The 21,982-nt window shown below is 52.4% G+C and overlaps 1 protein-coding gene across 2 annotated transcripts in view; it reads right to left on the bottom strand.

Annotated features, from left to right (window-relative positions):
• Positions 1–21,982, bottom strand: part of GCKR (glucokinase regulator) — a 131,975-nt gene that overhangs the window by 57,174 nt on the left and 52,819 nt on the right. For both annotated transcript variants that reach the window (XM_069768178.1, XM_069768179.1), the window contains 6 exons: positions 16,091–16,167; positions 13,030–13,126; positions 12,666–12,763; positions 12,442–12,525; positions 12,178–12,327; positions 11,970–12,104 (listed from right to left, as the gene is read on the bottom strand). In XM_069768178.1, coding sequence (XP_069624279.1) covers positions 11,970–12,104; positions 12,178–12,327; positions 12,442–12,525; positions 12,666–12,763; positions 13,030–13,126; positions 16,091–16,167 — 641 coding nt within the window. The remainder of the gene's footprint in view (positions 1–11,969; positions 12,105–12,177; positions 12,328–12,441; positions 12,526–12,665; positions 12,764–13,029; positions 13,127–16,090; positions 16,168–21,982) is intronic.

Here is a 21,982-nt window from a genome sequence, read left to right as displayed (position 1 = left end):
GTGGCTGGCACTGTGATGGCGTACTCTGGGGGATACGGGGGAACTGTGGCTGGCACTGTGATGGCGTACTCTGGGGTATACGGGGGAACTGTGGCTGGCACTGTGATGGTGTACTCTGGGGGATACGGGGGAACTGTGGCTGGTACTGTGATGGCGTACTCTGGGGGATATGGGGGAACTGTGGCTGGTACTGTGATGGCGTACTCTGGTGGATACGGGGGAACTGTGGCTGGCACTGTGATGGCGTACTCTGGGGGATACGAGGGAACTGTGGCTGGCACTGTGATGTCGTACTCTGGGGGATACGGGGGAACTGTGGCTGGTACTGTGATGGCGTACTCTGGGGGATACGGGGGAACTGTGGCTGGTACTGTGATGGAGTACTCTGGGGGATACGGGGGAACTGTGGCTGGCACTGTGATGTCGTACTCTGGGGGATACGGGGGAACTGTGGCTGGTACTGTGATGGCGTACTCTGGGGGATACGGGGGAACTGTGGCTGGTACTGTGATGGCGTACTCTGGGGGATACGGGGGAACTGTGGCTGGTACTGTGATGGCGTACTCTGGGGGATACGGGGGAACTGTGGCTGGCACTGTGATGGCGTACTCTGGGGGATACGGGGGAACTGTGGCTGGTACTGTGATGGAGTACTCTGGGGGATACGGGGGAACTGTGGCTGGCACTGTGATGTCGTACTCTGGGGGATACGGGGGAACTGTGGCTGGTACTGTGATGGCGTACTCTGGGGGATACGGGGGAACTGTGGCTGGTACTGTGATGGCGTACTCTGGGGGATACGGGGAACTGTGGCTGGCACTGTAATTGCGTACTCTGGGGGATACGGGGGAACTGTGGCTGGTACTGTGATGGAGTACTCTGGGGGATACGGGGGAACTGTGGCTGGTACTGTGATGGCGTACTCTGGGGATACGGGGGAACTGTGGCTGGCACTGTAATTGCGTACTCTGGGGGATACGGGGGAACTGTGGCTGGTACTGTGATGGAGTACTCTGGGGGATACGGGGGAACTGTGGCTGGTACTGTGATGGTGTACTCTGGGGGATACGGGGAACTGTGGCTGGCACTGTGATGTCGTACTCTGGGGGATACGGGGGAACTGTGGCTGGTACTGTGATGGCGTACTCTGGTGGATACGGGGGAACTGTGGCTGGCACTGTGATGGCGTACTCTGGGGGATACGGGGGAACTGTGGCTGGTACTGTGATGGAGTACTCTGGGGGATACGGGGGAACTGTGGCTGGCACTGTGATGTCGTACTCTGGGGGATACGGGGGAACTGTGGCTGGTACTGTGATGGCGTACTCTGGGGGATACGGGGGAACTGTGGCTGGCACTGTGATGGTGTACTCTGGGGGATACGGGGGAACTGTGGCTGGTACTGTGATGTCGTACTCTGGGGGATACGGGGGAACTGTGGCTGGTACTGTGATGGCGTACTCTGGGGGATATGGGGGAACTGTGGCTGGTACTGTGATGTCGTACTCTGGGGGATACGGGGGAACTGTGGCTGGTACTGTGATGGCGTACTCTGGGGGATACGGGGGAACTGTGGCTGGCACTGTGATGGCGTACTCTGGGGGATACAGGGGAACTGTGGCTGGTACTGTGATGGCGTACTCTGGGGGATACGGGGGAACTGTGGCTGGTACTGTGATGGCGTACTCTGGGGGATACAGGGCACTGTGGCTGGCACTGTGATGGCGTACTCTGGGGGATACAGGGAACTGTGGCTGGCACTGTGATGGCGTACTCTGGGGGATACGGGGGAACTGTGGCTGGTACTGTGATGGCGTACTCTGGGGGATACGGGGGAACTGTGGCTGGTACTGTGATGGCGTACTCTGGGGGATACGGGGGAACTGTGGCTGGTACTGTGATGGCGTACTCTAGGAGATACGGGGAACTGTGGCTGGTACTGTGATGGCGTACTCTGGGGGATACAGGGAACTGTGGCTGGTACTGTGATGGCGTACTCTGGGGGATACGGGGAACTGTGGCTGGTACTGTGATGGCGTACTCTAGGAGATACGGGGAACTGTGGCTGGTACTGTGATGGCGTACTCTGGGGGATACGGGGAACTGTGGCTGGTACTGTGATGGCGTACTCTGGGGGATACGGGGAACTGTGGCTGGCACTGTGATGGCGTACTCTGGGGGATACAGGGGAACTGTGGCTGGCACTGTGATGGCGTACTCTGGGGGATACAGGGCACTGTGGCTGGCACTGTGATGGCGTACTCTGGGGGATACAGGGAACTGTGGCTGGCACTGTGATGGCGTACTCTGGGGGATACGGGGAACTGTGGCTGGTACTCTGATGGCGTACTCTGGGGGATATGGGGAACTGTGGCTGGCACTGTGATGGCGTACTCTGGGGGATACAGGGGAACTGTGGCTGGCACAGAGGTGGCGTACTCTATAGATACGGGGCACTGTGGCTGGTACTCTGATGGCGTACTCTGGGGGATATGGGGAACTGTGGCTGGTACTCTGATGGCGTACTCTGGGGGATACGGGGGAACTATGGCTGGCACTGTGATGGCGTACTCTGGGGGATACGGGGTAACTGTGGCTGGTACTCTGATGGCGTACTCTGGGGGATATGGGGAACTGTGGCTGGCACTGTGATGGCGTACTCTGGGGGATAAGGGGAACTGTGGCTGGCACTGTGATGGTGTACTCTGGGGGATATGGGGGAACTGTGGCTGGCACTGTGATGGTGTACTCTGGGGTATATGGGGAACTGTGGCTGGTACTGTGATGGCGTACTCTGGGGTATATGGGGGAACTGTGGCTGGCACTGTGATGGCGTACTCTGGGGGATACAGGGCACTGTGGCTGGCACTGTGATGGCGTACTCTGGGGGATACAGGGAACTGTGGCTGGCACTGTGATGGCGTACTCTGGGGGATACGGGGAACTGTGGCTGGTACTCTGATGGCGTACTCTGGGGGATATGGGGAACTGTGGCTGGCACTGTGATGGCGTACTCTGGGGGATACAGGGGAACTGTGGCTGGCACAGAGGTGGCGTACTCTATAGATACGGGGCACTGTGGCTGGTACTCTGATGGCGTACTCTGGGGGATATGGGGAACTGTGGCTGGTACTCTGATGGCGTACTCTGGGGGATACGGGGGAACTATGGCTGGCACTGTGATGGCGTACTCTGGGGGATACGGGGTAACTGTGGCTGGTACTCTGATGGCGTACTCTGGGGGATATGGGGAACTGTGGCTGGCACTGTGATGGCGTACTCTGGGGGATAAGGGGAACTGTGGCTGGCACTGTGATGGTGTACTCTGGGGGATATGGGGGAACTGTGGCTGGCACTGTGATGGTGTACTCTGGGGTATATGGGGAACTGTGGCTGGTACTGTGATGGTGTACTCTGGGGTATATGGGGAACTGTGGCTGGCACTGTGATGGCGTACTCTGGGGGATACGGGGGAACTGTGGCTGGCACTGTGATGGCGTACTCTTTGGGATATGGGGGAACTGTGGCTGGCACTGTGATGGCGTACTCTGGGGGATACGGGGGAACTGTGGCTGGTACTGTGATGGCGTACTCTGGAGGATATGGAGGAACTGTGGCTGGCACTGTGATGGCGTTCTCTGGGAGATACGGGGGAACTGTGGCTGGCACTGTGATGGCGTACTCTGGGGATACGGGGGAACTGTGGCTGGCACTGTGATGGCGTACTCTGGGGGATACGGGGAACTGTGGCTGGTACTGTGATGGCGTACTCTGGAGGATATGGAGGAACTGTGGCTGGCACTGTGATGGCGTACTCTGGGGATACGGGGGAACTGTGACTGGCACAGTGATGGTGTACTCTGGGGGATACGGGGAACTGTGGCTGGCACTGTGATGGCTGTTGTGAATTCTGTGGCTGAATTCACTCCTGTGGTCACAAGTGGTACTGCAGCTTCTGAGCCTCCTCCCTCAGGTGTTCTGGTGAGCTCGTTAACTGCTTCATTACTTAACTCCGCCTGATGCTGCTATCCTTGCTCCTTGTCAATGTTTCAGTGTTGGATCTGAGCTTCTCCTGATTGTTCCTGTGACCTGCTGCTCTGTATAGCTAAGTGCTTTTTTTGCTTTTTTGTTGCTTTTTTCTGTCCAGCTTGTCTTTGGTTTTGCTGGTAGCTCTGAGAAGCAAAGGGTGTACCGCCGTGCCGTTAGTTCGGCACGGTGGGTTTTTTTTGCCCCCTTTGCGTGGTTTTGCTTTAGGGTTTTTTGTAGACTGCAAAGTTCGCTTTACTGTCCTCGCTCTGTCCTAGAATATCGGGCCCCACTTTGCTGAATCTATTTCATCCCTACGTTTTGTCTTTTCATCTTACTCACAGTCATTATATGTGGGGGGCTGCCTTTTCCTTTGGGGAATTTCTCTGGGGCAAGTCAGGCCTATTTTTCTATCTTCAGGCTAGCTAGTTTCTTAGGCTGTGCCGAGTTGCCTAGGTAGTTGTTAGGCGCAATCCACAGCCGCTTTTAGTTATGTTTAGGATAGGATCAGGTGTGCAGTCTACAGAGTTTCCACGTCTCAGAGCTCGTTCTTGTATTTTTGGGTATTTGTCAGATCACTGTGTGCGCTCTGATCGCTAAGCACACTGTGTTTCTGGATTGCCTTCATAACACCTGTCATTAGCAAACATAACAGTACAAGGAGCCAAACTAATGATTCTCAATAGAGGGAAAGAAAAAGTTCTGACATCATTTTTTTTTTTCTGCTCTGTGTTCACTTTTTTTTTTTCCCCTAGACATTTGGGTGATTCAGGACACAGGTGTGGACATGGATATTCAGGGTCTGTGCTCTTCAATGGATAATCTCGTTATAAATGTACAAAAAATTCAAGATACTATTGATCAGAAATCTATGTTAGAACCAAGAATTCCTATTCCTGATTTGTTTTTTGGAGATAGAACTAAGTTTCTAAGTTTCAAAAATAATTGTAAGCTATTTCTGGCCTTGAAACCTCATTCTTCTGGTAATCCTATTCAACAGGTTTTGATTATTATTTCTTTTTTGCGCGGCGACCCTCAAGACTGGGCATTTTCTCTTGCGCCAGGAGACCCTGCATTGAGTAGTGTCGATGCGTTTTTCCTGGCGCTCGGATTGCTGTACGATGAGCCTAATTCAGTGGATCAGGCTGAGAAAAATTTGCTGGCTTTGTGCCAGGGTCAGGATGATATAGAAGTATATTGTCAGAAATTTAGGAAATGGTCAGTACTCACTCAGTGGAATGAATCTGCGCTGGCAGCTTTGTTCAGAAAGGGTCTCTCTGAGGCTCTTAAGGATGTCATGGTGGGATTTCCTATGCCTGCTGGTTTGAATGAGTCTTTGTCTTTGGCCATTGAGATTGGTCGACGCTTGCATGAGCGTAAATCTGTGCACCATTTGGCGGTACTGCCTGAGGTTAAACCTGAGCCTATGCAGTGCGATAGGACTATGACTAGAGTTGAACGGCAGGAATACAGACGACTGAATGGTCTGTGTTTCTACTGTAGTGATTCCACTCATGCTATTTCTGATTGTCCTAAGCGCACTAAGCGGTCCGCTAGGTCTGCCGTCATTGGTACTGTACAGTCCAAATTCCTTCTGTCCATTACCTTGATATACTCTTTGTCGTCGTTTTCTGTCATGGCGTTTGTGGATTCGGGCGCTGCCCTGAATCTGATGGATTTGGATTATGCTAAACGTTGTGGGTTTTTCTTGGAGCCTTTGCGGTGTCCTATTCCATTGAGAGGAATTGATGCTACACCTTTGGCCAAGAATAAACCTCAATACTGGGCCCAGCTGACCATGTGCATGGCTCCTGCACATCAGGAAGTTATTCGCTTTCTGGTGTTGCATAATCTGCATGATGTGGTCGTGTTGGGGTTGCCATGGCTACAAACCCATAATCCAGTATTGGATTGGAATTCCATGTCGGTATCCAGCTGGGGTTGTCAGGGGGTACATGGTGATGTTCCATTTTTGTCGATTTCGTCATCCACCCCTTCTGAGGTCCCAGAGTTCTTGTCTGATTATCAGGATGTATTTGAAGAGCCCAAGTCCGATGCTCTACCTCCGCATAGGGATTGTGATTGTGCTATCAATTTGATTCCTGGTAGTAAATTCCCTAAAGGTCGATTATTTAATTTATCCGTGCCCGAACACGCCGCTATGCGCAGTTATGTGAAGGAATCCCTGGAGAAGGGACATATTCGCCCATCGTCATCACCACTGGGAGCAGGGTTCTTCTTTGTAGCCAAGAAGGATGGTTCGCTGAGACCGTGTATTGATTACCGCCTTCTTAATAAGATCACTGTTAAATTTCAGTATCCCTTGCCATTGTTATCTGACTTGTTTGCTCGGATTAAGGGGGCTAGTTGGTTCACTAAGATAGATCTTCGTGGTGCGTATAATCTGGTGAGAATCAGGCAAGGAGATGAATGGAAAACTGCATTCAATACGCCCGAGGGTCATTTTGAGTATCTAGTGATGCCGTTCGGACTTGCCAATGCTTCATCTGTGTTTCAGTCTTTTATGCATGACATCTTCCGTGAGTATCTGGATAAATTCCTGATTGTTTACTTGGATGACATTTTGATCTTCTCAGATGATTGGGAGTCTCATGTGAAGCAGGTCAGAATGGTTTTTCAGGTCCTGCGTGCTAACTCTTTGTTTGTGAAGGGATCAAAGTGTCTCTTCGGTGTGCAGAAAGTTTCATTTTTGGGGTTCATCTTTACCCCTTCTACTATCGAGATGGATCCAGTTAAGGTCCAAGCCATCCAGGATTGGATTCATACGACATCTCTGAAAAGTCTGCAAAAGTTCCTGGGCTTTGCTAATTTTTATCGTCGCTTCATCTGTAATTTTTCTAGCATTGCCAAACCATTGACCGATTTGACCAAGAAGGGTGCTGATTTGGTTAATTGGTCTTCTGCTGCTGTGGAAGCTTTTCAGGAGTTGAAGCGTCGTTTTTGTTCTGCCCCTGTGTTGTGTCAGCCAGATGTTTCTCTTCCGTTCCAGGTCGAGGTTGATGCTTCTGAGATTGGAGCAGGGGCGGTTTTGTCACAGAGAGGTTCTGATTGCTCAGTGATGAAACCATGTGCTTTCTTTTCCAGGAAGTTTTCGCCCGCTGAGCGTAATTATGATGTGGGCAATCGAGAGTTGCTGGCCATGAAGTGGGCATTCGAGGAGTGGCGTCATTGGCTTGAAGGAGCTAAGCATCGCGTGGTGGTATTGACTGATCATAAGAACTTGACTTATCTCGAGTCTGCCAAGCGCTTGAATCCTAGACAGGCCCGTTGGTCGTTATTTTTTGCCCGCTTCGACTTTGTGATTTCGTACCTTCCGGGCTCTAAAAATGTGAAGGCGGATGCTCTGTCTAGGAGTTTTGTGCCCGACTCTCCGGGTTTATCTGAGCCAGCGGGTATCCTCAAGGAAGGAGTCATTGTGTCTGCCATCTCCCCTGATTTGCGGCGGGTGCTGCAAAAATTTCAGGCGAATAAACCTGATCGTTGTCCAGCAGAGAAACTGTTCGTCCCTGATAGGTGGACTAATAAACTTATCTCTGAACTTCATTGTTCGGTGTTGGCTGGTCATCCTGGAATCTTTGGTACCAGAGAGTTAGTGGCTAGATCCTTCTGGTGGCCATCTCTGTCACGGGATGTACGTACTTTTGTGCAGTCCTGTGGGATTTGTGCTAGGGCTAAGCCCTGCTGTTCTCGTGCCAGTGGGTTGCTTTTGCCCTTGCCGGTCCCAAAGAGGCCTTGGACACATATTTCGATGGATTTTATTTCAGATCTTCCCGTTTCTCAAAAGATGTCAGTCATTTGGGTGGTCTGTGATCGCTTTTCTAAAATGGTCCATCTGGTGCCCTTGGCTAAATTGCCTTCCTCCTCTGATTTGGTGCCTTTGTTCTTTCAGCATGTGGTTCGGTTGCATGGCATTCCTGAGAATATTGTTTCTGACAGAGGTTCCCAGTTTGTTTCAAGGTTTTGGCGAGCCTTTTGTGGTAGGATGGGCATTGACCTATCCTTTTCCTCGGCTTTCCATCCTCAGACTAATGGCCAGACCGAACGAACCAATCAGACCTTGGAAACATATCTGAGATGTTTTGTTTCTGCAGACCAGGATGATTGGGTGTCCTTTTTGCCGTTGGCTGAGTTCGCCCTTAATAATCGGGCCAGCTCGGCTACCTTGGTTTCTCCATTTTTTTGCAATTCTGGGTTCCATCCTCGTTTCTCTTCAGGACAGGTTGAGTCTTCGGACTGTCCTGGTGTGGATTCTGTGGTAGATAGGTTGCAGCAGATCTGGACTCAGGTAGTGGACAATTTGATCTTGTCCCAGGAGAAAGCTCAACTTTTCGCTAATCGCAGACGCCGTGTGGGTCCCCGACTTCGTGTTGGGGATCTGGTTTGGTTATCTTCTCGTCATATTCCTATGAAGGTTTCCTCTCCTAAATTTAAACCTCGTTTTATTGGTCCGTATAGGATTTCTGAGGTTCTCAATCCTGTGTCTTTTCGTTTGACCCTCCCAGACTCCTTTTCCATACATAATGTATTCCATAGGTCGTTGTTGCGGAGATACGTGGCACCTATGGTTCCATCTGTTGAGCCTCCTGCCCCGGTTTTGGTGGAGGGGGAATTGGAGTATATTGTGGAGAAGATTTTGGATTCTCGTGTTTCTAGACGGAAACTCCAGTATCTGGTTAAATGGAAGGGTTATGCTCAGGAAGATAATTCCTGGGTTTTTGCCTCTGATGTTCATGCTTCCGATCTTGTTCGTGCCTTTCATGCGGCTCATCCTGGTCGGCCTGGGGGCTCTGGTGAGGGTTCGGTGACCCCTCCTCAAGGGGGGGGTACTGTTGTGAATTCTGTGGCTGAATTCACTCCTGTGGTCACAAGTGGTACTGCAGCTTCTGAGCTTCCTCCCTCAGGTGTTCTGGTGAGCTCGTTAACTGCTTCATTACTTAACTCCGCCTGATGCTGCTATCCTTGCTCCTTGTCAATGTTTCAGTGTTGGATCTGAGCTTCTCCTGATTGTTCCTGTGACCTGCTGCTCTGTATAGCTAAGTGCTTTTTGCTTTTTTGTTGCTTTTTTTCTGTCCAGCTTGTCTTTTGTTTTGCTGGAAGCTCTGAGACGCAAAGGGTGTACCGCCGTGCCGTTAGTTCGGCACGGTGGGTTTTTTTTGCCCCCTTTGCGTGGTTTTGCTTTAGGGTTTTTTGTAGACTGCAAAGTTCGCTTTACTGTCCTCGCTCTGTCCTAGAATATCGGGCCCCACTTTGCTGTATTTATTTCATCCCTACGTTTTGTCTTTTCATCTTACTCACAGTCATTATATGTGGGGGGCTGCCTTTTCCTTTGGGGAATTTCTCTGGGGCAAGTCAGGCCTATTTTTCTATCTTCAGGCTAGCTAGTTTCTTAGGCTGTGCCGAGTTGCCTAGGTAGTTGTTAGGCGCAATCCACAGCCACTTTTAGTTGTGTTTAGGATAGGATCAGGTGTGCAGTCTACAGAGTTTCCACGTCTCAGAGCTCGTTCTTGTATTTTTGGGTATTTGTCAGATCACTGTGTGCGCTCTGATCGCTAAGCACACTGTGTTTCTGGATTGCCTTCATAACACCTGTCATTAGCAAACATAACAGATGGTGTACTCTGGGGGATACAGGGAACTGTGGCTGGCACTGTGATGGCGTACTCTGGGGGATACGGGGAACTGTGGCTGGCACTGTGATGGCGTACTCTGGGGGATATGGGGAACTGTGGCTGGTACTGTGATGGCGTACTCTGGGGGATACGGGGGAACTGTGGCTGGTACTGTGATGGTGTATTCTGGGGGATACGGGGGAACTGTGGCTGGTACTGTGATGGCGTATTCTGGGGGATACGGGGGAACTGTGGCTGGTACTGTGATGGTGTACTCTGGGGGATACGGTGAACTGTGGCTGGTACTCTGATGGCGTACTCTGGGGGATACGGGGGAACTGTGGCTGGTACTGTGATGGCGTATTCTGGGGGATACGGTGAACTGTGGCTGGTACTGTGATGGCGTACTCTGGGGGATATGGAGGAACTGTGGCTGGCACTGTGATGGCGTACTCTGGGGGATACGGGGGAACTGTGGCTGGTACTGTGATGGCGTATTCTGGGGGATACGGGGGAACTGTGGCTGGTACTGTGATGGCGTATTCTGGGGGATACGGGGGAACTGTGGCTGGTACTGTGATGGCGTACTCTGGGGGATACAGGGGAACTGTGGCTGGTACTGTGATGGCGTACTCTGGGGGATACAGGGGAACTGTGGCTGGCACTGTGATGGCGTACTCTGGGGGATACGGTGAACTGTGGCTGGTACTCTGATGGCGTACTCTGGGGGATACAGGGGAACTGTGGCTGGCACTGTGATGGCGTACTCTGGGGGATACAGGGGAACTGTGGCTGGCACTGTGATGGCGTACTCTGGGGGATACAGGGGAACTGTGGCTGGCACTGTGATGGCGTACTCTGGGGGATACGGGGGAACTGTGGCTGGTACTGTGATGGCGTATTCTGGGGGATACGGGGGAACTGTGGCTGGTACTGTGATGGCGTACTCTGGGGGATACGGTGAACTGTGGCTGGCACTGTGATGCTGTACTCTGGGGGATACGGTGAACTGTGGCTGGTACTCTGATGGCCTACTCTGGGGGATACAGGGGAACTGTGGCTGGCACTGTGATGGCGTACTCTGGGGGATACAGGGGAACTGTGGCTGGCACTGTGATGGCGTACTCTGGGGGATACGGGGGAACTGTGGCTGGTACTGTGATGGCGTATTCTGGGGGATACGGGGGAACTGTGGCTGGCACTGTGATGGCGTACTCTGGGGGATACGGTGAACTGTGGCTGGCACTGTGATGGTGTACTCTCGGGGATACAGGGAACTGTGGCTGGTACTGTGATGGCGTACTCTGGGGGATACGGGGAACTGTGGCTGGTACTGTGATGGCGTATTCTGGGGGATACGGGGGAACTGTGGCTGGTACTGTGATGGCCTACTCTGGGGGATACGGGGGAACTGTGGCTGGTAATGTGATGGCGTACTCTGGGGTATATGGGGGAACTGTGGCTGGTACTGTGATGGCGTATTCTGGGGGATACGGTGAACTGTGGCTGGCACTGTGATGGTGTACTCTGGGGGATACGGGGGAACTGTGGCTGGTACTGTGATGGCGTACTCTGGGGGATACGGGGGAACTGTGGCTGGTACTGTGATGGCGTACTCTGAGGGATACGGTGAACTGTGGCTGGTACTCTGATGGCCTACTCTGGGGGATACGGGGGAACTGTGGCTGGTACTGTGATGGCGTACTCTGGGGGATACGGTGAACTGTGGCTGGTACTGTGATGGCGTACTCTGGGGGATACGGGGAACTGTGGCTGGTACTGTGATGGCGTACTCTGGGGGATACGGGGGAACTGTGGCTGGTACTGTGATGGCGTACTCTGGGGGATACGAGGGAACTGTGGCTGGTACTCTGATGGCCTACTCTGGGGGATACAGGGGAACTGTGGCCGGCACAGAGGTGGCGTACTCTGGGGGATACGGGGAACTGTGGCTGGCACTGTGATTGCGTACTCTATAGATACGGGGAACTGTGGCTGGCACTGTGATGGCGTACTCTATAGATACGGGGAACTGTAGCTGGTACTGTGATGGCGTACTCTGGGGGATACGGGGAACTGTGGCTGGCACTGTGATGGCGTACTCTGGGGTATACGGGGAACTGTTTCTGGCACTGTGATGGTGTACTCTATAGATACGGGGCACTGTGGCTGGCACTGTGAGGGCGGATACTGATGTGTAGGTGCTGGCACTGCGGCAGGGTGCAGGCAGCAGGTGTCTGGATTGTGGTGCTCCCCTTTCACCCCTGTGGTGGGCACCTCTCTAATATTGGCCTGGGTGACCCCCGCTCTCACCTTGTCCCTGGTGGCTGCAGCTCTGATGTGCTGGGAGGTCTCGGCGTTCCTCATCTGCTCGGTCAGGGTCTGCTCCCCGTAGATAGACTGCAGGAGGGTCTCTGTGCAGCGGCTCTGGGGGTGCCCGCTCAGCCTCTGTGGGGGTGTACATTCATGTAAGGGGCGCTATGTATGATACCCCACCATTGTCATGTGACCCCTGTCTCACCTGCAGCACACACACCGCCCGCTGGAAGTGCTTGGAAGAGCAGATTGTGAAATCCACCATAAAGTTGCGGTAAATCTTCCCTGTGAGAACGTGAGCACCGGCGGTGACCGTGTCCAGGACCCACTTACTGCAGAGCTCCCGCTGGAACTTCTGCCAGGGAGGGAAGAGTAAACATGGGTGTATATATATATATATATATATGTATAGGAGGAACCATGCATCCTTATACACAGACCACTCAACCCCAGCCTCCTCCCTCAGTACCTGGATGAAAGCCCCCTCGTACTCCAAGAATAGTATCGGCCACGTGATGACTATGGGGTCCGGGAACATCTTCTTAGTTGAGGCCTAGAAGTGAAGATATACAATGACCTCGCTGACCTTGTACTAGAGCCTTCTATGTTGGGCAGTAGTGACACGGTCACATGATTCAGTATGGCTATAGCCAAGCAGTAATGACTTAGGTGGTGCAATCCCAGCATACTGACCGATAGGTACTGCCCGGCGGTGGCGTGGCATATGGCATGGACATTCCCTGTCTTCTTCTTCACCGATTCCACCAGTTTCTCCACCTCGGTGACATCATCTGACAACAGAAAGGAGACATCAGGCCATAGACTGAGGGCCATGGACATCTGCCCCGTGTAGACCTGGGGGGTTCCTGCTCTGACCCGTTACTCAGTGTATATAACTGCTGATATGTTACATTACGTATGACGTAGTGCTGGGACCAATGATCCACACCTCCTTAATTAAGCATTGCTCCATATAAAACTGGATATAAAGCGGGTCCAAGACCCGACACATTCTGTAAGACGCCTGGCCAAGAGATGAGTGTCCGCCTCAACTCACCATCAAGTGTGAACAGGAAAACGATGGTGTCCACATCAGACACTGACGGGAGAACGCTTGTCACAAAGTCTTCATGTGACACTGCAAACTCAGCGCCCTGAAGAAGATACAGCAGTCACTAACATCGAGAGAGACATGTGGTCACCGGTCAGTTTCATACAGCGGGGGAGGACCAGGAGATAGATAACATGGGCACTGAGGGTCACCTGTCAGTGTCAGCCAGCGGGGGACCACCAGGAGAGAAAGAACATGGAGACTGAGGGTTACCAGTAAGAGACATGTGGTCACCGGTCAGTTTCATACAGCGGGGGAGCACCAGGAGATAGATAACATGAAGACTCAGGGTCACCGGTCAGCCAGCGGGGGAACACCAGGAGATAGATAACATGGAGCCTGAGGGTCACCGGTCAGTGTCAGCCAGCGGGGGAGCACCAGGAGATAGATAACATGGAGACTGAGGGTCACCGATCAGCGTCAGCCAGCGGGGGAGCACCAGGAGATAGATAACATAGAGACTGAGGGTCACCGGTCAGTGTCTGCCAGTGGGGGAGCACCAGGAGATAGATAACATGGAGACTGAGGGTCACCAGTCAGTGTCAGCCAGCGGGGGAGCACCAGGAGAAAAAGAACATGGAGACTGAGGGTCACCGGTCAGCGTCAGCCAGCGGGGGAGCACCAGAAGAGGAATAACATAGAGACTGAGGGTCACAGGTCAGTGTCAGCCAGTGGGGGAGCACCAGGAGATAGATAACATGGAGACTGAGGGTCACCGATCAGCGTCAGCCAGCGGGGGAGCACCAGAAGATAGATAACATGGAGACTGAGGGTTACCAGTCAGTGTCTGCCAGCGGGGGAGCACCAGGAGATAGATAACATGGAGACTGAGGGTCACCAGTCAGTGTCAGCCAGCGGGGGAGCACCAGGAGATAGATAACATGGAGACTGAGGGTCACCAGTCAGTGTCAGCCAGCGGGGGAGCACCAGAAGATAGATAACATGGAGACTGAGGGTCACCGGTCAGTGTCAGCCAACGGGGGAGCACCAGAAGAGGGATAACATAGAGACTGAGGGTCACAGGTCAGTGTCAGCCAGTGGGGGAGCACCAGGAGATAGATAACATGGAGACTGAGGGTCACCGGTCAGTGTCAGCCAGTGGGGGAGCACCAGGAGATAGATAACATGGAGACTGAGGGTCACCAGTCAGTGTCAGCCAGCGGGGGAGCACCAGGAGATAGATAACATGGAGACTGAGGGTCACCAGTCAGTGTCAGCCAGCGGGGGAGCACCAGGAGATAGATAACATGGAGACTGAGGGTCACCGGTCAGTGTCAGCCAACGGGGGAGCACCAGAAGAGGGATAACATAGAGACTGAGGGTCACAGGTCAGTGTCAGCCAGTGGGGGAGCACCAGGAGATAGATAACATGGAGACTGAGGGTCACCGGTCAGTGTCAGCCAGTGGGGGAGCACCAGGAGATAGATAACATGGAGACTGAGGGTCACCGGTCAGTGTCAGCCAACGGGGGAGCACCAGAAGAGGAATAACATAGAGACTGAGGGTCACAGGTCAGTGTCAGCCAGCAGGGAAGCACCAGGAGATAGATAACATGGAGACTGAGGGTCACCGGTCAGTGTCTGCCAGTGGGGGAGCACCAGGAGATAGATAACATGGAGACTGAGGGTCACCGGTCAGTGTCAGCCAGCGGGGGAGCACCAGAAGAGGAATAACATAGAGACTGAGGGTCACAGGTCAGTGTCAGCCAGCAGGGAAGCACCAGGAGATAGATAACATGGAGACTGAGGGTCACCAGTCAGTGTCAGCCAGCGGGGGAGCACCAGGAGATAGATAACATGGAGACTGAGGGTCACCAGTCAGTGTCAGCCAGCGGGGGAGCACCAGGAGATAGATAACATGGAGACTGAGGGTCACCGGTCAGTGTCAGCCAACGGGGGAGCACCAGGAGATAGATAACATGGAGACTGAGGGTCACCGGTCAGTGTCAGCCAGCGGGGGAGCACCAGAAGAGGGATAACATAGAGACTGAGGGTCACAGGTCAGTGTCAGCCAGTGGGGGAGCACCAGGAGATATATAACATGGAGACTGAGGGTCACCAGTCAGTGTCAGCCAGCGGGGGAGCACCAGGAGATAGATAACATGGAGACTGAGGGTCACCGGTCAGTGTCAGCCAGCGGGGGAGCACCAGAAGAGGAATAACATAGAGACTGAGGGTCACAGGTCAGTGTCAGCCAGCAGGGAAGCACCAGGAGATAGATAACATGGAGACTGAGGGTCACCAGTCAGTGTCAGCCAGCGGGGGAGCACCAGAAGAGGGATAACATAGAGACTGAGGGTCACAGGTCAGTGTCAGCCAGCGGGGGAGCACCAGAAAATAGATAACATGGAGACTGAGGGTCACCGGTCAGCGTCAGCCAGCGGGGGAGCACCAGGAGATAGATAACATGGAGACTGAGGGTCACCAGTCAGTGTCAGCCAGCGGGGGAGCACCAGGAGATAGATAACATGGAGACTGAGGGTCACCAGTCAGTGTCAGCCAGCGGGGGAGCACCAGGAGATAGATAACATGGAGACTGAGGGTCACCAGTCAGTGCCAGCCAGCGGGGGAGCACCAGGAGATAGATAACATGGAGACTGAGGGTCACCAGTCAGTGTCAGCCAACGGGGGAGCACCAGGAGATAGATAACATAGAGACTGAGGGTCACCAGTCAGTGTCAGCCAGCGGGGGAGCACCAGGAGATAGATAACATGGAGACTGAGGGTCACCGGTCAGTGTCAGCCAACGGGGGAGCACCAGAAGAGGGATAACATAGAGACTGAGGGTCACAGGTCAGTGTCAGCCAGCGGGGGAGCACCAGAAAATAGATAACATGGAGACTGAGGGTCACCGATCAGTGTCAGCCAACGGGGGAGCACCAGAAGACGGATAACTTGGAGACTGATGTCACCAGTTAGCGTCAGTCAGTGAGAGAGCACCAGGACAGAGGTGACATGGAGACTGATGTCACCGGTCAGTTTCAGCCAGCCATATCTTAGGTACTTACCAGCGGCGTCAGATCCCCCTCCTTGTTCTCCAAAGTGCCGTATCCCCCTTTAATGAAGCCCCGGACATCCCGCCAATCTGACAGGAAGAGATGGAAAGTCATAAATATGCCGTACCATTATCTATCTTTCTAGCTATCTTTCTATTATCTATCTATGTATCTACAGGTGCTTCTCACTATATTAGAATATCATCAAAGAGTGAATTTATTTCAGTTCTTCAACACAAAAAGTGAATCTCCTATATTCTATAGTCATTACACACAGTGATCTATTTCACGTGTTTATTTCTGTTAATGTTGATGATTATGGCTTACAGCCAATGAAAACCCAAAACTCATTATCTCAGTACATTAGAATACTTTATAACACTAGCTTGAAAAATGATTGTAAACTCCGAAATGTCCTGCTGAAATGTATGATCAGTAAATGCACTCAATACTTGGTCGGGCTCCTTGTGCATCAATTACTGCATCAATGCGGCGTGGCATGGAGGCGATCAGCCTGTGGCTGCTGAGGGGTTATGGAAGCCCAGGTTGCTTTGATAGCAGCCTTCAGCTCGTCTGCATTGTTGGGTCTGGTGTCTCTCATCTTCCTCTTGTCAAAACTCCATAGATTCTCTATGGGGTTAAGGCCAGGAGAGTTTGCTGGCCAATCTATTGGCAGGGCCGCCATCAGAGCATTACTGCCCTTACTACTCTATGGGGCCTGATGAACAGTAGCAAAAAGGGGGCCCTGATGCACTGGCAGCCCGGACCCTCCTACCATGCTACTGCTGGTCGGGCCCCAGGCAATAGTTCAGGGTCACTGCAAGCCAGATACATAACAACACTGTGGTGATTTAAAGGTACACCTACAGTTTTGTAAATGCATCCAGCAGGCAGAAATCAGTGCTGTACCTTTAAGCCACAGCAGAAACAGCAGGCCCGAGTGCAGCATGGCAATGATGCCGGTCATGTGACACACCGCGCGCTCTTCTTCATTCCAGAGCAGAGCAGCATGTCATGTTCGTGGGAGATAGGAGAGGAGACATTGAAGTCAGCGACGTGCAGGCAGAGGAGGCTGGCAGTGTGTGAGGACTCAGAAGAGGCTGCAGAGGGAAATGAGGTAAGGGGAGTGAGGAAATGGGAGTTTGCTGAGGAGAAATGAGGCTGCTGAGGAGATAAGAGGCTGCTGAGGAGAAAAGAGGCTGCTGAGGAGATAAGAGGCTGCTGAGGAGATAAGAGGCTGCTGAGGAGAAAAGAGGCTGCTGAGGAGAAAAGAGGTTGCTGAGGAGAAAAGAGGCTGCTGAGGAGATAAGAGGCTGCTGAGGAGAAAAGAAGCTGCTGAGGAGATAAGAGGCTGCTGAGGAGAAAAGAGGCTGCTGAGGAGAAAAGAGGCTGCTGAGGAGATAAGAGGCTGCTGAGGAGATAAGAGGCTGCTGAGGAGAAAAGAAGCTGCTGAGGAGAAAAGAGGCTGCTGAGGAGATAAGAGGTTGCTGAGGAGATAAGAGGCTGCTGAGGAGAAAAGAGGCTGCTGAGGAGATAAGAGGCTGCTGAGGAGAAAAGAGGCTGCTGAGGAGATAAGAGGCTGCTGAGGAGATAAGAGGCTGCTGAGGAGAAAAGAAGCTGCTGAGGAGATAAGAGGCTGCTGAGGAGAAAAGAGGCTGCTGAGGAGATAAGAGGCTGCTGAGGAGAAAAGAGGCTGCTGAGGAGATAAGAGGCTGCTGAGGAGATAAGAGGCTGCTGAGGAGAAAAGAAGCTGCTGAGGAGATAAGAGGCTGCTGAGGAGAAAAGAGGCTGCTGAGGAGAAAAGAAGCTGCTGAGGAGAAAAGAGGCTGCTGAGGAGAAAAGAGTCTGCTGAGGAGATAAGAGGCTGCTGAGGAGAAAAGAGGCTGCTGAGGAGAAAAGAGGCTGCTGAGGAGATAAGAGGCTGCTGAGGAGAAAGGCTGCTGAGGAGAAAAAAGGCTGCTGAGGAGATAAGAGGCTGCAAAGGAGAAAAGAGGCTGCAAAGGAGAAAAGAGGCTGCTGAGGAGAAAAGAGGCTGCTGAGGAGAAAAGAGGCTGCTGATGAGATAAGAGGCTGCTGAGGAGAAAAGAGGCTGCTGAGGAGAAAAGAGGCTGCTGAGGAGAAAAGAGGCTGCTGCGGAGATAAGAGGCTGCTGAATAGAAAAGAGGTTGCTGAGGAGAAAAGAGGCTGCTGAGGAGAAAAGAGGCTGCTGCGGAGATAAGAGGCTGCTGAATAGAAAAGAGGCTGCTGAGGAGAAAAGAGGCTGCTGAGGAGAAAAGAGGCTGCTGAGGAGATAAGAGGCTGCTGAGGAGATAAGAGGCTGCTGAGGAGATAAGAGTCTGCTGAGGAGATAAGAGGCTGCTGAGGAGATAAGCGGCTGCTGAGGAGAAAAGAGGCTGCTGAGGAGAAAAGAGGCTGCTGAGGAGAAAAGAGGCTGCTGAGGAGATAAGAGGCTGCTGAGGAGAAAAGAGGCTGCTGAGGAGAAAAGAGGCTGCTGAGGAGATAAGAGGCTGCTGAGGAGATAAGAGGCTGCTGAGGAGAAAAGAGGTTGCTAAGGAGAAAAGAGACTGCTGAGGAGAAAAGAGGCTGCTGAGGAGATAAGAGGCTGCTGAGGAGAAAAGAGGCTGCTGAGGAGAAAAGAGGCTGCTGAGGAGATAAGAGGCTGCTGAGGAGATAAGAGGCTGCTGAGGAGAAAAGAGGCTGCTGAGGAGAAAAGAGACTGCTGAGGAGATAAGAGGCTGCTGAGGAGATAAGAGGCTGCTGAGGAGAAAAGAGGCTGCTGAGGAGATAAGAGGCTGCTGAGGAGATAAGAGGCTGCTGAGGAGATAAGAGGTTGCTGAGGAGATAAGAGGCTGCTGAGGAGAAAAGAGGCTGCTGAGGAGATAAGAGGCTGCTGAGGAGATAAGAGGCTGCTGAGGAGAAAAAAGGTTGCTAAGGAGATAAGAGGCTGCTGAGGAGATAAGAGGCTGCTGAGGAGATAAGAGGTTGCTGAGGAGATAAGAGGCTGCTGAGGAGATAAGAGGTTGCTGAGGAGATAAGAGGCTGCTGAGGAGAAAAGAGGCTGCTGAAGAGATAAGAGGCTGCTGAGGAGAAAAGAGGCTGCTGAGGAGAAAAGAGTCTGCTGAGGAGATAAGAGGCTGCTGAGGAGAAAAGAGTCTGCTGAGGAGATAAGAGGCTGCTGAGGAGAAAAGAGGCTGCTGAGGAGATAAGAGGCTGCTGAGGAGAAAAGAGTCTGCTGAGGAGATAAGAGGCTGCTGAGGAGAAAAGAGGCTGCTGAGGAGAAAAGAGGCTGCTGAGGAGATAAGAGGCTGCTGAGTAGAAAAGAGGCTGCTGAGGAGAAAAGAGGCTGCTGAGGAGAAAAGAGGCTGCTGAGGAGAAAAGAGTCTGCTGAGGAGATAAGAGGCTGCTGAGGAGAAAAGAGGCTGCTGAGGAGAAAAGAGGCTGCTGAGGAGATAAGAGGCTGCTGAGTAGAAAAGAGGCTGCTGAGGAGAAAAGAGGTTGCTGAGGAGAAAAGAGGCTGCTGAGGAGAAAAGAGTCTGCTGAGGAGATAAGAGGCTGCTGAGGAGAAAAGAGGCTGCTGAGGAGAAAAGAGTCTGCTGAGGAGATAAGAGGCTGCTGAGGAGAAAAGAGGCTGCTGAGGAGAAAAGAGGCTGCTGAAGAGATAAGAGGCTGCTGAGGAGAAAAGAGGCTGCTGAGGAGATAAGAGGCTGCTGAGGAGAAAAGAGTCTGCTGAGGAGATAAGAGGCTGCTGAGGAGAAAAGAGTCTGCTGAGGAGAAAAGAGTCTGCTGAGGAGATAAGAGGCTGCTGAGGAGAAAAGAGGCTGCTGAGGAGAAAAGAGGCTGCTGAGGAGATAAGAGGCTGCTGAGGAGAAAAGAGGCTGCTGAGGAGATAAGAGGCTGCTGAGTAGAAAAGAGGCTGCTGAGGAGAAAAGAGGCTGCTGAGGAGAAAAGAGGCTGCTGAGGAGAAAAGAGTCTGCTGAGGAGATAAGAGGCTGCTGAGGAGAAAAGAGGCTGCTGAGGAGAAAAGAGTCTGCTGAGGAGATAAGAGGCTGCTGAGGAGATAAGAGGCTGCTGAGGAGAAAAGAGGCTGCTGAGGAGATAAGAGGCTGCTGAGGAGAAAAGAGGCTGCTGAGGAGATAAGAGGCTGCTGAGGAGATAAGAGGCTGCTGAGGAGAAAAGAGGCTGCTGAGGAGAAAAGAGGCTGCTGAGGAGAAAAGAGGCTGCTGAGGAGATAAGAGGCTGCTGAGGAGATAAGAGGCTGCTGAGGAGAAAAGAGGCTGCTGAGGAGAAAAGAGTCTGCTGAGGAGATAAGAGGCTGCTGAGGAGATAAGAGGCTGCTGAGGAGAAAAGAGGCTGCTGAGGAGAAAAGAGGCTACTGAGGAGAAAAGAGGCTGCTGAGGAAATAAGAGGCTGCTGAGGAGATAAGAGGCTGCTGAGGAGAAAAGAGGCTGCTGAGGAGATAAGAGGCTGCTGAGGAGAAAAGAGGCTGCTGAGGAGATAAGAGGCTGCTGAGGAGATAAGAGGCTGCTGAGGAGATAAGAGGCTGCTGAGGAGAAAAGAGGCTGCTGAGGAGAAAAGAGGCTGCTGAGGAGAAAAGAGGCTGCTGAGGAGATAAGAGGCTGCTGAGGAGATAAGAGGCTGCTGAGGAGAAAAGAGGCTGCTGAGGAGATAAGAGGCTGCTGATGAGATAAGAGGCTGCTGAGGAGAAAAGAGGCTGCTGAGGAGAAAAGAGGCTGCTGAGGAGAAAAGAGGCTGCTGCGGAGATAAGAGGCTGCTGAATAGAAAAGAGGTTGCTGAGGAGAAAAGAGGCTGCTGAGGAGAAAAGAGGCTGCTGCGGAGATAAGAGGCTGCTGAATAGAAAAGAGGCTGCTGAGGAGAAAAGAGGCTGCTGAGGAGATAAGAGGCTGCTGAGGAGATAAGAGGCTGCTGAGGAGAAAAGAGGCTGCTGAGGAGAAAAGAGGCTGCTGAGGAGAAAAGAGGCTGCTGAGGAGATAAGAGGCTGCTGAGGAGATAAGAGGCTGCTGAGGAGAAAAGAGGCTGCTGAGGAGAAAAGAGTCTGCTGAGGAGATAAGAGGCTGCTGAGGAGATAAGAGGCTGCTGAGGAGAAAAGAGGCTGCTGAGGAGAAAAGAGGCTACTGAGGAGAAAAGAGGCTGCTGAGGAGATCAGAGGCTGCTGAGGAGACAAGAGGCTGCTGAGGAGAAAAGAGGCTGCTAGGAGATAAGAGGCTGCTGAGGAGATAAGAGGCTGCTGAGGAGAAAAGAGGCTGCTGAGGAGAAAAGAGGCTGCTGAGGAGAAAAGAGGCTGAAAAGGAGAAAAGAGGCTGCTGAGGAGAAAAGAGGCTGCTAGGAGATAAGAGGCTGCTGAGGAGATAAGAGGCTGCTGAGGAGAAAAGAGGCTGCTGAGGAGAAAAGAGGCTACTGAGGAGAAAAGAGGCTGCTGAGGAGATAAGAGGCTGCTGAGGAGACAAGAGGCTGCTGAGGAGGAAAGAGGCTGCTAGGAGATAAGAGGCTGCTAGGAGATAAGAGGATGCTGAGGAGAAAAGAGGCTGCTGAGGAGATAAGAGGCTGCTGAGGAGAAAAGAGGTTGCTAAGGAGATAAGAGGCTGCTGAGGAGAAAAGAGGCTGCTGAGGAGATAAGAGGCTGCTGAGGAGATAAGAGGCTGCTGAGGAGAAAAGAGGCTGCTGAGGAGATAAGAGGCTGCTGAGGAGATAAGAGGCTGCTGAGGAGATAAGAGGTTGCTGAGGAGATAAGAGGCTGCTGAGGAGAAAAGAGGCTGCTGAGGAGATAAGAGGCTGCTGAGGAGATAAGAGGCTGCTGAGGAGAAAAGAGGTTGCTAAGGAGATAAGAGGCTGCTGAGGAGATAAGAGGCTGCTGAGGAGATAAGAGGCTGCTGAGGAGATAAGAGG

Source organism: Ranitomeya imitator, chromosome 5, assembly GCF_032444005.1.
Source record: "Ranitomeya imitator isolate aRanImi1 chromosome 5, aRanImi1.pri, whole genome shotgun sequence".
Taxonomy (NCBI): domain Eukaryota; kingdom Metazoa; phylum Chordata; class Amphibia; order Anura; family Dendrobatidae; genus Ranitomeya; species Ranitomeya imitator.
The sequence above is the reverse complement of the archived record's forward strand: the minus strand, read 5'-3'. Positions and strand labels throughout refer to the sequence as shown.